The sequence below is a fragment of the Mytilus trossulus genome, chromosome 5 (genome assembly GCF_036588685.1).
Source record: "Mytilus trossulus isolate FHL-02 chromosome 5, PNRI_Mtr1.1.1.hap1, whole genome shotgun sequence".
NCBI lineage: Eukaryota > Metazoa > Mollusca > Bivalvia > Mytilida > Mytilidae > Mytilus > Mytilus trossulus.
The window spans coordinates 32,108,523-32,126,457 of NC_086377.1; the positions used below are offsets into that span (position 1 = coordinate 32,108,523).

Consider the following 17,935-nt stretch of genomic DNA (forward strand, 5'->3'; position numbering starts at 1 on the left):
TAGGAAATTCGCAGTAGACGAGACACCTGAAGCTAATTCGATGGCTGCGGCTACGAAAGACGGTATAGCAACAGAGTAAGCTACTCGAATAAAAGCTTTTTAAAAGATCCCAATTTGCGGGAATTAAATCATATCAAGTTAAATACATTGACTGTTCTGTAGATAACTCCATGCATCTTTAACATGGTATATAACTATTATATATCCTTCCCCTTTCGTTTGCTTTTCTATACGTGTGGGTTATATGTGCTATCTATATCTATATTTTCAGTGTTGGATTTTGTCTGGCCTTCAAAGAAAGTCGTAGAAGCTTTTCTGGTGGTTGATCCTTTTTTAAATACTTTATATATACATGTACAATTTGTCAACTGAATTTATTGTAATTGATGATTATATGATGTTCATTCCTTACTGGTATAGGGTTTATCTAAAATTGACCTCACCTAAAGGGTTAAAGGACACAAGCTACGATATATGAAAAAAAAAAGATTTCGTTTGGTTCAATCTTTAATAAAAGGGAAAAACAGAAATACTAATTTGTTTTTAGCAGCCAATTTGATTCAATTTTGTCAATTTAAGCAGAGAAATATCGCTGTTGAATTGCTCACTTGCAAGTGAATAATTTGACCTCATTAAGTTCGTAGTCATGTGACCCTCAATTAAACTCATTGGCTGGAGATTGGTAACGCATGCATAATTTGTCTTTAGTCATTAAAAGAGAAAAAAATGTCAACATTGGAAGTTAAACAAGGGTGAGCCATTTTGTTACGAATACTTTATTTCTCATAAAACTACAATTACATAGTTTTAGAGAACATCATTGCAGTTTTACAGACATGGTAATGGGGTGTCTGCCCAGTTCTGCATACAGTATGAAATTTGGAGTAGACTGTTTGAAATGTAAAATCATTTTACAAAATTTTGGAATAAATCAATCCACAAATATAATAATTCTTATACTGGTTAAAAAGTTCATAATTTTTTTTTTTTAAACTAAAGCATGAACTCAAATAGACCAATAAAAATCAAATAGACCAATAAAAATCAAATAGACCAATAAAAATCAAATTGCACGATGTCACAATCTATTCATATCATATATCATATGTTTATGTTGATAGTCGGAAGTATTCACTGTATTGGGAAATTATCTCGATAGTTAATTAGATGGCGTCTAGACAATAACACACACACACACACACACAATTCTGATATTAATTATTGAATATATGCCTTGCTATTTTTTTATTTCAGACTTTTTGTAATTTGGAAATAGGTTTTAGTATGTTATACATCATCACAAATATGAATTTGAGTCAAATTGGTGAACATTAATTTCACAGCTAGTGCCCCTTTACGACATTTAGCTTAATGTTATACGTCTGCTTTATTAGTTATGTCTGTTTCGCAGATACTATAAGCAGTTGATCAAGAACAAACAGGTGTATGGAATGATTGAATGGTATATACATATATACAAAGAAGGAGATGTGGTAAAAAGTGTTGTAAGCAATAATTACAGACAACCTTACGACCTTATCGATGTAAAAAAAAACCATACCGTATGGTCTGCTATAAAAAGTCCCTACATAAATATATGAAACAATTGATTTGAGAAAACTAATAAATATGACAAACATAAACCAACGATAACCACTGAAACCCTACAACACCAGTTTGACAGAATAATTCAGACTGAAATCTCATTTGCATGATTCATTGTCCAAGTTTAAGAAATGAAATTTAAAGATTGACATATGTATAATGTTAAAAATGATGTCTATGTATCCCTTTGTTTGTCTTTTAACATATATTTGTTGTTTGATAGCTGTCCTAATGACGTATATATCTATTAATTTGGGAAAGAAGGTGTGTAAAAAAGAAGATGTGGTATGATTGCCAATGAGACAACTATCCACAACAGACCAAAATGGCACAAACAATAACAACTATAGGTCACCGTATGGCCTTCAACAATGAGCAAAGCCCATACCGCATAGTCAGCTATAAAAGGCGCCGATAAGACAATGGGCCATTCCAATTAATCTGTTAATGGGGGATAGATGGTCCTTTCTGAGGGGTGTAACATTTATACATCTTAGGGGTGATTTTTTTTTTTTTTGACAGGTACACTTTTACGCAACAATTTCTGAGGGTCTTGCAACAGTAAATAATTAAAAATTATTACATCTGAGGGGTTACAAAATATACCTATTTCATATCTTAGGGGTGTTTTGGAATGTAGACAGTTTCGTATTATATATTACCTGGTTTCGGATTTAAAATTCTGATGGGTACAATCCTTGCAGTAAAAATTCTTATAGGTCAATTTTTCCCATGAAAGCCCATCCACCCAAAATGAACAGAAACTCTACATCTGGTAGGTCTTAATTTATAGATCTGATAGGTAGTTTTTCATGATGTTTTTTTCTGATAGGTATGAACAAAAATCTCCCCATCTATCCCCACCTGTCAGAAATTAACTGGAATGACCCAATGTAAAACAATTCAAACGAGAAAACTGACGGCCTTATTTATGTAAATAAAATAAACGAAAAACAAATATGTAACACATAAACAAACGACAACCACTGAATTACAGGCTCAACATATAAACTTAGATCAAACTTATAAACGTACATTGAATGGATTGATTGATGGATTAGAGTTTAACGTCCAGTGTCAATTATAATATGTTACATTAATATTAGGACGAACATGTTTCCATGTAATTTGACGCGTTAAAACTTTAAGATTTGGCGGATATTTTCATGTTTTTTTTCTCTCCAGAAGTTCACTTTTTTCAACCAAAAAAGGGTTTTCCTTCAGCATTGTTTGCCTTTTTTCTTCAAATAACTGGTGAAAACATTTTACTTTATTATAAATGTTTCCCGTTGTTTTTCTTCGTATTTAACTTGAACCTAGTTTTTGCGCAGGATTGATAAAAAAATATATCAATTAGTGTAATTTAAAAGATTGCAAGAACTTCTGATAAAAATATTTGTCCAGGAACTTTCTATTTTAACTTAGTATAGAAAGTCCATGATTTCTCGTATAACATACTTTCTAGATAAGATCATAGAAAGACGGTTTTAATCCATGTTTAAGCAATACAATTGGTTAGGATAATTATCCATGATGTATTAATGACTAACTACACATGTATGCTGTCATAGTACTAGGTGAATTCTTAGGGATTATCATTTTCACCTCTGACTTATCACGTGATGTTAAAAAAAGACGTACCTATTTGGTGAGAAACAATAAAACAAAGATTATTTTGACGGTTTATATGTATCTTTCTGTATCGAGAACAAATATTTGACAGTTAATGACATGACCATATATCAGAAATAATTTTTACGACAACAACGTGTTGGCTATTTACCCTCTGGTCTAAATAAAGTAACAATACCAAAATTGTGTAAATATTCGTTTTTATGTATCATCGTCATAATCTTCTTTTTGCATACGCAGTTACTGTATACATCGCAGCCGAGTGAAGTTATATATATATGTCTATTTGTTTCTAAAGTTTTAGATTTTAAAAGTTTTGCGATAAATATCATAGAAGAAATAAACTACTGAAAAAGAAAAAAAAGTCCGCGAAAAATACTTGATTATCTACCTTGGATGCGGACAGCAATTTTGATTGATATGCGATTGTTATTTTAGTATAGTGGTTTGGACGAAAGGCTGTTTAATTTTCTAAGAAAATAAAAAAAAAACACTTATTTATACGGATTGGACATACTAATTGAGGATTATTAACTTTTTTATATATAGGATATTACAATTGTACAGAAAATGAGGATTTTTCTATTTTTATTTTTCACAAGTAAGTTTATTTTCTATTATGTGTCAGAATTTGAAAGATTTCATTTCGATGGAATTTTTAGACATAAGTTATAAAGAAAAATGAAAAAAAAAGTGTTTATAGGAAACAAATGAAAATAACGCTTCATAACTCTTAAGCGTCCGAATCGCACTTTCTTGATTTGTCTTTATCGAAAACGTTAAAAGCCGAGGAGGTTTTACTTGACTAAATGTCATTTTTTTTTAAATTTTATAACATATTTAACATATAAAAACGGAAAATGCAGAAATCTGTTTAAAAAAAATGTATTTTTAGCTGTTCTTCTTAAAAACTGATTTAATATTTCTTGAAAACAAGGGATTTCTTACGAATCTTGTATAATAAATCATAGCTTAAACGAATTATGTTATTTCGCAATATATTATAACAACTTAGTGTTTTTGAAAAAAATAATTTACTGCTGTTTACCTTAATATATGTTTTCATTTTTTTCAGATTCAGTTTTATTTGGTAAGTGTAATAGATTAATTTACTTAGACGAAATTATATGTTCACTTATTTTATTAAAGTATCTTTTAAAGTGTAGGCCGATTCATTAATGATTGATAAAGCGTCAGCGCACAAAAGCTGTATCTAGACGAGAGGCAGAAATGCTAAAAAGAGAATATTAATCTATTTGTCAATACTTTAAATTGTAACGTGTTATTTAAAACAAAACTACAGATGTACTTTGAAGACATTTTTTTTGTGGCTCAGCCAATTGAACAAATGAACGATGTAATTCCAAAAGGCGATGTTTTCCCTGACCATGAAGCTGGAAAAATGGGGCGCGTTTGTCCTCTTCGCCCCCTCAGATTTCGCCACTGATTTTGTGATGATTGATTTTCAAAATATTTTGAATACTTCAATTGAGTTACGGTTGACACCTATATAGTATCCTTTGAAACGAGGCTTGATATGTGCAACACTCAGAACGTACTACGCATATACATAGTTCGTTTAATATTACTTAGTATATGCAAACAAGTATTTACGTATTTTGATGAGTTAAGCCTTTCAATTGATACTTTATCGTGCGTTTTTCTATGTTGTGATGTTATACTATTGTTTCAGAAAAACGGAGAAGGTTTGGTATCATTAAAACGTTTAATCCCGATGCAAATATTTGCACCTATCCTAAGTCAGGAATCCGGTGACGTGTACAGTAGTTGTCGTTTAATTATGTAATGCATACGTGTTTCTTGTTTCTCGTTTTTTTATATATAGATTAGATCGTTGGTTTTCCCGTTTGAATGGTTTTGTACTAGTAATTTTGGAGCCCTTATAGCTTGTTGTTCGGTGGGAGCCAAGGCTCCGTGTTGAAGGCCGTACATTGACCTATACTGGTTTACTTTTATAAATTGTTATTTTGATGGAGAGTTGTCTCATTGGCACTCATACCACATCTTCCTATATCTATAAACAAGTTAATGTATTGGTTGAATGCTAGTGTTTAATGTAAGCACACTTGGCGGTACAAGAGTGACGAGGTGTTATCTGAAGGAAATTAAGTACTCATATAAAACAACAGACTTTCGACTGAAAAGCTGACAATCCAAACTAATTAAGTCTTAAAGATCTGAATCGAACGCACCCTGTCCCGAGCGGTGTTCGAACTAACTGCGTTGACAGGCTAGCTAAACTGTAAACATAATACTCTGCCACCAAGAACCCCGCACTTTATAAAAAAAATATTTAAATATGTCATAACTAATTGATAAGCTTGAATGTGCACACTTTAAAGAAGCCTTACGAATTCGATAAATTCGTTTAATGTCCCGTGGCATTTTGTTTTGTTTTTAAGAAGTGATTTATAAAAAGTCAATTACGTGCTGAATAGCATACATTTATGGCAAAAGTAGCTAGCTTCTCTTAAACTGAAGGTTCCTAGCAGCCCAGTCAAAATGTTGACATTGATAAGGGTTTTAGTATAATTGTTAGCTGTTTGAATATTTAAGAACTGGTTTAGTTCGGTTATAACTAAATTAAATTGGCACATTAATTTTTACGAGTCTATTTCAATTTTGTACACACCACACGAGACTATAATACATGACGGAGAAAAACGGATAAACAGTGCTATTTGTTTGTCATTTGTATAAAATGGTCTTGTCAGTCAGTGGTATGTTAAAGAGAAATATATTGTAATCCTCTACTGTTTATTCTATGGCCCTTGACCGTCCTCATTTTTCCTCGCGAGCAAAATATTGGTACTTTCAAAGGACTTTTTCTATGCCTTAGTATATTTTTAAAAAGGTTCTCATCATGTAACAGAGCCATGTTATTAGTATTTAGAAAATGTATATATTTTGAACGATTAATAAAAAATACTGATGTAAATTAATATTTAGGAAAAACTTTTGTCTTTGAGAGTGGTAGTTTAAAAATAGTTTCAAGATACTTCAAATGCTTTCAGTCAACCTTATTGAAATGTACACATAAATAGAAATAAGTCTCTAAGGTAAATACAAAAACATAGAATGTGCATTAAAAGTTAACAACCACAAAGCTTATTGAAAACTTTTTTTCTTTTTTCTTTTTTTTTTGCGTCATCACATTTTGAGATTCATGTCAGAATATAGTTAATTATTATATTTTGTGTCAGTATATAACATGACAACGTGACCGATCGAGACAAAATCTTACAAAGTATTGGACGGTCATTTATTATAGTTATGTAAAAATGAATAGCAACAGTGATCTGCCGAGATATTATAATTAATTTTACAAAAAATTGAACAAGTAACAAGGAGGATATCCCCTAAGGCTATTTATGTACAACTATAAATGCACGTAAATATGTGTACCAAAATAAATCAATTTGTTAAGAAAATGTCTAAATATATCACATATGATTATCATTGACCGGCTAGTAAAAAGTTTGTTTTCATTTTTCCTAATCATGCTGGTGGCTATATAGTTCCATCTATTTGTTGTGTCTTTTTACTTATATGACATATCAACTGTATATGAGAACTAAGGATATATCAATTTTTCAAGAAAATTTCTATATCAGACATGATTTTCCCGTCAATAGAAATTTCATTTTCATAATGATTGTTTTTAATCCTGTTGATAGTTATACATGTCGATAGTTTTATCTATTTTTTGTTGTGTCTTTTCCTTATATTGAATTTCACCTTTTGATCATAAAACTTGAGACCTTAAGATTTCTCAATTGAATTATTACATATTGTTCATGTCTGGACCCTCTCTAGCTGCAGTGGCGGACCCTGCCATTTTAAAAGGGGGTCCCAACCAAGGACAAGGTTTTTTTTTCAACTATGTGTTTCCATTCAAATGCATTGATCGGCAACAAAAAAGAGGTCTTTCAACCGCTGGACCACCCCCCCCCCCTTTCTGGATCCGCCAATGAGCTAGCTGACTGTACAATATTTATCTTTCATTGTTGAAATTTCTACGCTTGTCTTTCAATTGCTTACGAGTCGTCCATTTCATTTGAAAATTGATGAAGCGTTGTCTCAACGGCTATAATACCACATTTGACTATTGCAATATAAAACGAATCATTGTACACTAAACATTCTGATATTTTGAAATAAATAAACTGTTAGCACGCGGTTGTGTGACCTTGATCTGTACAGCGACGGTTAAGAAAGATGTTGACAGGATATCCTCCTCTGACCTCATTGGTCTTACAAAAAAATATAACACGTTTAGCAACTGAAGATATAAATATGGAATAATTAATGACGATACATGACAATATTATTCATAATTTTTCATTATTCATTTTTTGTGTGTTTGTATATAAACTTTGTATGGTTAATGCCTCAATGTATTAATTCACGTGTACATTTGATGAATAACGGTTACTGTATCACAAGTGTCCGTATTGATGTATAAAAAGTAAACAGATGAATCAACTTTCTGATACAAAGGACGTAAAGGGCGTATATGTGCACGGATGAAGGGTAAATAAATGGCCATGTCACGATAAGCGAAAAATGAAAATTACCCGGCACGTTACACAGAGAATAAAGAAAAATAGGCCTATGCCAACAAAATGAAATTAGTTGCTGAAGAAAAGTCCTTTGTCAATTCAGAAATACTTTTTATATTTGTTTTTAGGAATACTTGCCTTTGGTCCCTGGAGGTGCCTTTGAACCGCTTTGTAGATGTCTCATTAAACTTTACTCAATATCTCTTTTTGTTTACACTCATCATTGGCATTCTCTGATGCTTATTCTTTTAGAGCCTAAGTTTAGAGCCGAGCACGTTTTGCTGCATACCATGATTTATTTAAAATTGTGTTTTGTATTTTAGGCATAATTCGTTCTGTCTGATGTTGTTTGATCAATGATGCCCTTCGAAAACCGACGACCGCCCCCGATACCTTCTGTCGTTTCTACTTTTTATGATATTTGTTTACTTTATTGTATCTACTGTATTGTTGTTGTTTGTGTTTTTTTGACCGATTATTATGTAGACATTTATGTTGATTGTGTACACAAATATTTGTCTTTTTATAGATCCCATTTTTTTTTTTAAATCATTAAATGTCATAATTTAGTGATAGGTTATATCATAAAATTGTCATCACGACGGAAAAGTACAAGTTACCTCCCTTTTTAAACGTCTAAATAGCTTTCTTATTTAAGCCAAAACTCACGTCCAGTGGCAAATAGTTCATACATGTGAAGGGGTATATTTTGTTGTTATTTGTTTAGTTTTCACTGTATACTTAGTACCGTCAATGCGACCCACATTAGGTTGAAATATGTAAAAAAGAAAAACCTTTTGAATACGTCGACACCAAGTGATATGAAAACAGTAAAACCATTACAAATACAGTCATAAATGGGTGTCATTTGTAAAGCAAAATCTGCCAATCCTTCCAGAGCAAATGCAAACACCTGGGGCTTTTAGTTAGGTACCTCAGTCTTTGTTGTGTAGTGTAAAATGTTCGTTTATTTGCTATCTCGTTGTCAGTTTGTCTCCGATTAATGATGTAGAAGATACCTATTTATATGCCCCATTTATGGGCATTATGTTTTCTGGTCTGTGCCTCCGTTTGTTCGTTCGTCCGTCCGTCTGTCCCGTTTCAGGTTAAAGTTTTTGTTAAAGTTTTTGGTCGAGGTAGTTTTTGAAGAAGTTGAAGTCCTATCAACTTGAAACTTAGTAAATATGTTCCCTATGATAGTATGATCTTTCTAATTTTAATGCCAAATTAGAGATTTTATCCCATTTTCACGGTCCACTGCACATAGAAAATGTTAATGCGAATGGATCATCCGTGTATTTGGGACACATTCTTGTTTGCCTCTATTATAGATCGAGTAGATGACAATATAAATTAATCGTTTATAGACTGTGTTGTCTATATTTTATAATATTTTATCTTGTTTGTATGCTTATAAGCAATTACGTATTTGAATGTCTTCATAAGACAATACATGTACCAAATTGTTTGAGCTTTTGATTTTGCTATTGCATAGGGACTTCCGTTTAGAATTTTTCGGAGTTTTTTTTGGTTATTTTGCTTTTTAGTAACGCTGAGTTTTTTCTTTCCAGTATCATGTCAAACAAATGGAGCCAAGAGCTCGAAGATACAATGGCAAGCCAGTTTAGGATCAACAGGAACTGGTGAGTGTTTGTATTTACTAAGATCAACGTATTAGGAATATGAATCTTCTTACCTTTGTTCTACTTTTTCTGACTTTGTTCAGGTACATTTATATTTTCCAATTTCCAAAATTTATGAAATTTTGAATCAATGCTAAGAAGATTCAGGATATGTTTGTATTTGTGGTTTTGGGTTAACACTGGTGTATCGGTGATTTTAGGTGTTTCAATTCAAAAGAACATTACACAATTCTTATACACGTCGACGGTGACTCATATGCCATCTTTATAAGTTTTGGTAAATCTGATATCGACACAAAAACAGACGTATCTACTTCCGGTTGACAGACTTATCTACTTCCGGTTGAAATTATTTTTTTAAAGACAAATGATGAACAAAACAAAACAAATATATATGAAATATCATTATATGATTATAATCACACCTTAATACTTCAAATGTTTATGCTTTAATAATTCATATTGTAATTTTTTTTAAATACTTATTTTTTATTCGTAAACAAAGTTTTTCATGTGAATTGCACAGACACAAACCTTTAAATTTTCAAGTAACAACTATAATTGTTTTCTCTATATAAATAAGATTTTTATCAATAATTTGAACGTCCTAACACGATTTCAAGACAATGTACACACTGTAATTATATTTGATTCAAGTTTTAAATATATGAAGAAAAGTAATGTGCCGTATAAAGATTGACTATTAATCAAGTGGCTCGATTTTTTTTTTTTGGTTCTTGCAGTTTGTCAATTGTTACATACATATGTAATTTATTCCTATCTTGGAATAATGTAGTATAAAGTAAACCGTGGAAAACTTTAATTTGTGAAAAGGTCAGCAAATAAAAAATAGTACGATTCAAAAAAGATAAATTATTTAGACATTATTCACAGGTGTACCTATTCCATTTGGTGACCATATTGATTGGTCGGCCTTTGGTAAGACTTCCGGTGTAAGGTGCACTGCGTATAGGATAGGCGCAAGCGCATTCTTGCTATAATTGTATTCATTTTCAATTATGATATAGTTTTGAAATGTGTTATAGAGTTTATATAATGCTAGACATTTATCATTATAAGTTTTTGTATATATTTCTATATGATTGAGAAACTGTGTACTTTATGAAATAAAGATATAAGATATATATGATCCTGTTATGTTATATTTATCGGTGTTCTGTGTACAATTGCATGACATTTTGGCATGAAGCATTAATGCTAATATTGCAAGGTGTGTCAATGAATGCTAATCTTATTGGTGGTCATATGCAATGTACGCATATGATCAGTAAAGGGTGCATGCTTGCTGTTTAATTCTTGCCTTTGAAATGCTGTGATTGCGCTGTAATTCTAGCTGCTAATTATTTGCGATTCTTGGATTGTTCAAATAATTTTACTGTATGTTTAAACAAATAAATAAATGAAAATACAGTAAAGTGCGTCTTGGAATCAAAACAACGAGTAAGTATTCCAAGATTTTATTAGCAATGGGTTGTACTGTAAGTGAGCTACCATATGATTTTAAAGGGGAGCATTTTTTTAAAGTTGTAAATTCTGTCCTGCCTTATTATTTTCCATTCTATTCAGTCCTGCCTTTTTTTTTTAGTTTATCCTGACTTTTTTATTTGACAAAGTGTCTCTTCCTACGTTTGATCCCCTCAAAACTCCTGTCCTGCTTTCTTTTTTAAATTTCATCCAAGCCCCCACGTCAAAAACCAAATGGTAGCTCCCTAACTTTTATAGCAGCTAGAATTAAAAAAAAAAGACTGGGAGCTTGCTTGCATTTGTGAAGGTTCTTATCAGTTATCAAAGCGTAAAATAGAAACATAAAAAACATGGATAAAAAAACATGTATCTAAACATGACATATATTGATCTAAACCAGACAAAGGTATTAATTACTAGTATATATATTATATACTCGACTCTATATATAGTATCATGATATATACATGTATTCTATAATATTATCATAATAATCATAACAATTTTATTTCATTAATAGTTGTATATTCTGAAAACACATTTTAAATATGAGGGTCTGAATGGGGGTTTACAGAATAGAGAAAAATGGGCCAATAAAAAAGAAGTTGAGAATAACGGGTTATTTAAATAAAAAGGTTGAAATTTATGATACAATGCAACTAACAATATAAAATGGACAAACACGATAGAAATAAAAACAATTACCCCCAGCCAGACCCTCAAAGATTTTTTTTAAAAAGTAAAATTGTAAGCATAATTTTTTGTATGGTCCTTCTATTAATCTTTTTCTTCAATGTGCAACTTGAAGTATACATATTGTATCATGCTCGTAATATGCAATGCATTTATGTACATTAGTGTACGATAGGAGGTGTGCTGTGAAATTCTTTGAAAACACAGGTTCATAGCAAGAGTGAATGTCTTTGAAAACACAGGTTCACAGCAAGAGTGAATGTCTTTGAACACATATGTTCACAGCAAGAGTGAACGTCTTTGAACACACAGGTTCACAGCAAGAGTGAACGTCTTTGAAAACACATGTTCACAGCAAGAGTGAATGTCTTTAAAAACACAGGTTCAAAGCAAGAGGAAACAAACCAACAGCTGGAAAAGAGTAAGCTTTTCCTTAAGTTGTTGGGTTGTTGCCTGACTGATCTCCTTTCTTTCATATAAAAATGACAACTGAATCTGTTACTCTTAGTAAAGGTCATAAATGCATTGCCCTAAAAAAATCAAAAATTCACAAAATTGTACAGTCAAAGAAGAGTTACTTCTTAAAGATATTGTTTTTGTTGTAGACAACATATAGGGGATAATAATTCTTTTCTATTTATGGTAATGTTTTATGATTGATAATTATATGTTATAATCTGTAATAGACGGCTTATTAAAAATCAACCCTACAGTGGAGATAAAGGATACCGGTGATACACCTGGCAGGAAAGCTGCAAATGTAGAACTACCAGGTATGTCAACTTTTGTTATTTTTATTCCATGAGACCATCATTATTACAAAAATTACATTATTAGAAAAAAATAGATAAGTAGACAGCTCCCCCACAAAAGATTACAAACCTCCTTAAAATTAACGAACAACAAATAAAAACAGAACAACACAACACAACACACCACAACCACACTAATCAAAAGCCGAAAGTCTATTAATAAAAAGCCAATTCCAAAAGGACGCATAATGAAGATAAAAATGCACAAACTTGTATTGCATTCCTTTAAAGTAATATCTATGCAACAGTTTGCATGTTTATCTTCAATAGGTAAAATCCAAGATAACTATTATAACTTTAATACAAAATAACTTTGATTTCGCCGATCCGTCGTGTTGAGAAAGTATCCAAGCCCTCTGCACGTTAAGAACCAGTGTAAAGGGTCATTAAGTGGCCTGTTGCAAGACGAAATGACTGTACCTATCTAGAAATACTTAGTTTTAGTGGCAGTCGAAACTTCACAGACTTCTACTCAGGTTGGCTTACATTTTGTACCCATTGGATATTATATTGGTCAATTTCCTAACGTCCTGTGCATGCATAAAACTATTGCCACTGGATGTTGAGCAACCAACAATAATATTTTTAACCGAAATATAGAAATCAACATAACAGTTTCTGAACGCAGTAAAGATGAAAGGTGCACATATGATTTCCTCAACTTTGGTAATTCTAGACAGAGAAAAAAACATGCAGATATCTTTCTATTAAATAACAAATTAAAATATAGATAACGTGAAACGAGGGACACACAACAGTAAAACAACTCTAAAAATTCCATCTTCCCCAAATTAATAAAGAGTCGATTAAATTAAAAGATAGTTTTATAATGTTATTTAAATAATAATATTGTATCTATGTTAAGGGATATCAGAGCTTCCCCCTATACCACGATTAAATGGACAACCACCAGCTGTGGTTCCCGCAGTTACATCGTCGCCTGCTACAACTAAAACAACCAGAGGTAATATTATAAAATAATTATTTCTTGGCAAATCATTCTGGACGATATTGCATTATATGTGCGTGATGTATATACTTATCTGAGATGCGCTAACATGCAGTGCTCATCAGGTATATACATGAAACTGGGGGCCGTACGGGATGACTGGGGTGTAAAAATATGGTCTACTTCCAATTGGCAGCAAAACACTTCACAACAAAGTAGAAAAACAAAAATTCTGAACTCCGAAACTCCGAAGAAAATTCAAAAAGGAAAGTCCCTAAACAAATGCAAAATCAAAAGCCCAAACACATCAACTGAATGAATAAAAACTGTTATACTAGTATTCCGGACTTGGGACAGGTTTTTTTCTCAAGTCAAAAATACTGATTAAACCTTGTTTTATAGCTAAAAAGACCTCTCACTTGTATGACAGTTGCTGTGGGGTGCATAAATTAGTTGCCAGAACATGGCTGTTAAATATAATGTCTCGTGTTTACAGAGACCCAAACATTTCAACGTTAAGAGTTTTTGAAAACATCTCGTTTTGAGGTCAGGAGTTGATCATTTACAGAGCTAAAGGTCAATCCCTATCTAATATACCTCATTTGTTAGGGACATTATGAAGGTTTGAAAGAGCTAATCGATAGTAAAAAGGAAAAAAAATACAAAAAAAGTCAGGAACCTAATGTTTTATTGGTGTCGTTTGTTGATGTTGTTCATAAGTCCTTCTTGGTTTTTTCTCTCACTCAGATTAGACCGTTAATTGGGTTTCCTGTTTGAATGGTTTTACACTAGTCATGTTTGGGGCCCGTCATAGCCTGATGTTCGGTTTGAGTCAAGGGACTCAAGGCTCTATATTAAGTACCGTTATTTGACCTTAAGGTGGTACCTAACACCTGAACTAAAATTATTTGGCTCGTTAATTTTCTTAAAAGTTTGACAAAAAAAAGTATGTACTTTGACCCTTTGACAAAAATATAAAAAAAATCAAAAAATTTGACCCAACCGTTTAATCAGGAAAATTACATTGGGAAGCTTAATATTCCCTTAAGAACACACCGTCATTAAAACGCTCTGCTGATTTTACAAAGTTATTTCTCTGTAGTGTGAGGTACCACCTTAAATGGTTTATTTTTTTAAATTTTGACTTGGATCTCTTTGACACTCAAAACACATCTACGTTTACTTATACCTTATTAATAACAATATTTTGAAATAATTTTAAAACAAATAACTCAGACAGATAAAACAGATGCTAATTGTTGTATTAATATTTTAGGTTCTACAAAGACACTTTCTACAAATCCTGCGACACAACCAAAAGTGTCAAATACACCAACACTACCACCTCCTACTACAACGAGAACGACACAACAAACACCGACAGTGCCAGTCAGAACGCTGCCACCGACACAACCACCGACACCTCCACCGACACCACCACCAACACAACCACCAACTCAACCACCAACACCTCCACCAACTATGGAAGGTGAACTTTTTACTGTTTCATTCTGATGGTATTCAAAATCAATTCAGGAAGTTTGCTACTCAGTTTCCAAATAAATAACTTTCCGTAAAACTAGTATATATTGATAGGGGATCGATTGAGGAATCAAAAAAGCAAAAACAATATAGGGGTCAATGTATTTGTTTTCGAGATATTAGCTATTGGAATTTTGGCGGGAAAATATTCTCTCTTGATTTTTCATAACTTTATTATTGACCGGTTGAAGTTCTCAAAAAGTATCAAAAAATAAATAAGATTTTATAAGACTTTTACAAATGGCTTTTGTGATTTTAATATGTTGCAAGAAAACAAGTTAGGTGACCCTATTTTTTTCCCTTCTGAAATCGTGTTATAAGAGGTATCTTCATCCATTTTATCTTTAAATTCTATGGTGTAGTTTTCTTTGTATGGATTTCCCATGCATAATTATACAAAATCTGACAATTTGCACGAGCCTGTAACGTGAAAAAAGTCCGGTTACCCATACTTTTTATTATATATTTTTGAAAAAAAAAACATTATCAAAACTCTCTATGAAAAACTTTGATGAACACGCCAAAGCAACCTTAATTTTTTTTTTTTTCATTTTTATAAATATATTCTAAGCATCTTTAAGCACAGATTATATTAATTCTATTCACGCAAATGCTTGAAAAAATTGCCGAAACGTGATCTTAGTAACGCATCCCTTAAAAGATAGGCGAAAGCTACCAGATTGACAGTCAGACTCTTAACCATGTTAACCTAGGTGTATATCTTGTTTTATATAAACATTTTGCACCAGGGCTGATATGCGTAATTCTATATAAGTTTTTTTCTACATGTCACACGATATATCTGTAGTAAGATTGGATATTGTTTACTGAAGTGGTTTTATGCACATCCGCACCGACGTTTATGTCTAAAATTGGATATATTCATGTCGTCCATCAAGTTTTCCTGTAATTAGATCATTAATTTAATGACAATCGAGTGATCTATTGTCTATGTTAAGTATAGTTGGTGGTTAAATGTCTGTAACTGTTAAACCTGAGTTCAATTAGGTCAAACGTTTTGTATTTATCCTGTAGTAGATGTAAGCTTCAAAACAGATATAGACAGTCATACTATTTTATCGCAAAGAAAAACCAAAACAATACATTTGAAATAAAAAAATATTGAAAATGCATTTTGAAATACAAAATTGTATCACAAATATTTACTATTAGTATATAATGCACAACATCATATATTTGCATACATCTGTAATGTTAAGACCAAACAAAATCATCAGGCATTTTGTAATTTTGTTGTTAAACATTGGGAAAATATCATCCGATATATAACAATATTGTTATATTTATGATAAATTTGAAACAAAGTATATTCTAAGTTCAGTATACAAAACAATATATTTATAAAACCACACAATGTCAGAAAATCAATAAATGAATTAAACATAGTTATTCTAATATATTTCCATATTCTTTTTATTTAGCTCTTTTTTCATATAATCAAATTCATATTTTTTATTCATACTATCTTTTTTATCAATATTATTATCAAATACAGTCCAATTAATATCTGTTTGTACTATTTTTATCTTACAGCAACCCCCGCTCCACCAGTTATAATGGTCCAACATTCTCTGTCGGGTATTTCTGGACCTTCAAACATCATATCACAGGCACAAGAATGGATCGATGGATCACGTGAGTCTAGTTGCTAAGAGACCAAACAGGAAATACGACCGTTGTTAACGACATGATATAATACTACACTTATCATCAGCAACTCTGTAATATGTTTGAGAACAACAAAAACAGATTAAAACCAATCTAAGTACAACTATTGACCTAAATCTTTGTTGATCTAAGGTGAAAGAAGTATTATTGAAAAAAATATACGCCACACATTTGGTACTGATTTTACTTCAATATCACTTACTACAGTCATTGTACATTCTGTAAATTATGGATCTACACGTACACGGGTTACATAAATATAAAATGTAAATTAAACTGATGTAATTGAAGCAAGCTACCAGTCTAAGCGCAAAGCAAGCAGCGTGTTTTCCAGCGTTTTCGTCTAAAATGTATTAATGACATAGAAGTAGAAATTAAACCTATATATCGATATCTATACGTATATAACCATAGAACTCGCGACCTTTTTCTCTCATGGAATGGTATTCCTCACATCTAGCTTTTGGTGAAAACAGAATTATCCGGTTTTATCTGTAAGTATATATTAGTTATAGCTTTCTAAATGTTAATACTTAGCTGTCAACGGAAAATAGTTGTGATGAGATCTAAAACTACAAACTATTTATATAGAAGGTGATTTGATAGGAGTTAAAGAAATAACAGATCAAATACAATTAACTACTAAAATAGTCTTCGGAGACACATTTGACGTAATTACTTTGATATTAGTAGTGGAACAGAAATATTCTAGCCATTTCATACTTTTCATATTCGGCTACTTTGGTTAACGTATTTTAAATCCACTGAAATCTACATTTAAAATTGCTATACCACCTTAGGAATACGACAGTTGTAGTCCATTCGTTTGATGTGTTTTATCAATTGATTTTGTTATTTGATAAGTGATAAGGTACTTTCCGTTTTGAATTTTCCCCGGAGTTAAGTATATGTGAATTTACTATTTTTGTAATTAGAACTCATCACAACTTGTAGTAGAATGTGTTGTGTAGTGATAGTATTAAAACAGGAAGTTGAAAAGTTATTAATCATGTTTTCTACGTTTGTAGGTTGTTTTGCAGATTGATTATGGTTTACGAATACATGTATCATAAAAAAAAATTCAAGATTACTGATACACAGTATATATTTTATACCTTACGTTTGTGTAATTGGCTCAGACCTATACATTTAACTTTGATACATTTAAGATACAATTGAAGTGTAATGACGTTTTTTTAACTATGATGCACCTGGCTATTACAGACGTGAAGGGTGTCAGTCATCAGTGATTCTGACCTTTTGATAAATATTCAAAATCCTATGGCTTTTTTCGATGTAGGT

General features: G+C 31.6%; 1 protein-coding gene across 1 annotated transcript; it reads left to right on the top strand.

Moving 5' to 3' along the window:
- Positions 1-2,358: 2,358 nt before the first annotated feature.
- On the top strand, positions 2,359-17,678 carry LOC134717868 (uncharacterized). Its single transcript, XM_063580365.1, has 8 exons — positions 2,359-2,380; positions 4,313-4,327; positions 9,392-9,463; positions 10,358-10,402; positions 12,328-12,414; positions 14,679-14,891; positions 16,499-16,600; positions 17,662-17,678. The coding sequence occupies exons 1-8, from the start codon at positions 2,359-2,361 to the stop codon at positions 17,676-17,678; spliced, it is 573 nt and encodes a 190-aa protein (XP_063436435.1).
- The last annotated feature ends 257 nt before the right edge of the window (positions 17,679-17,935 follow it).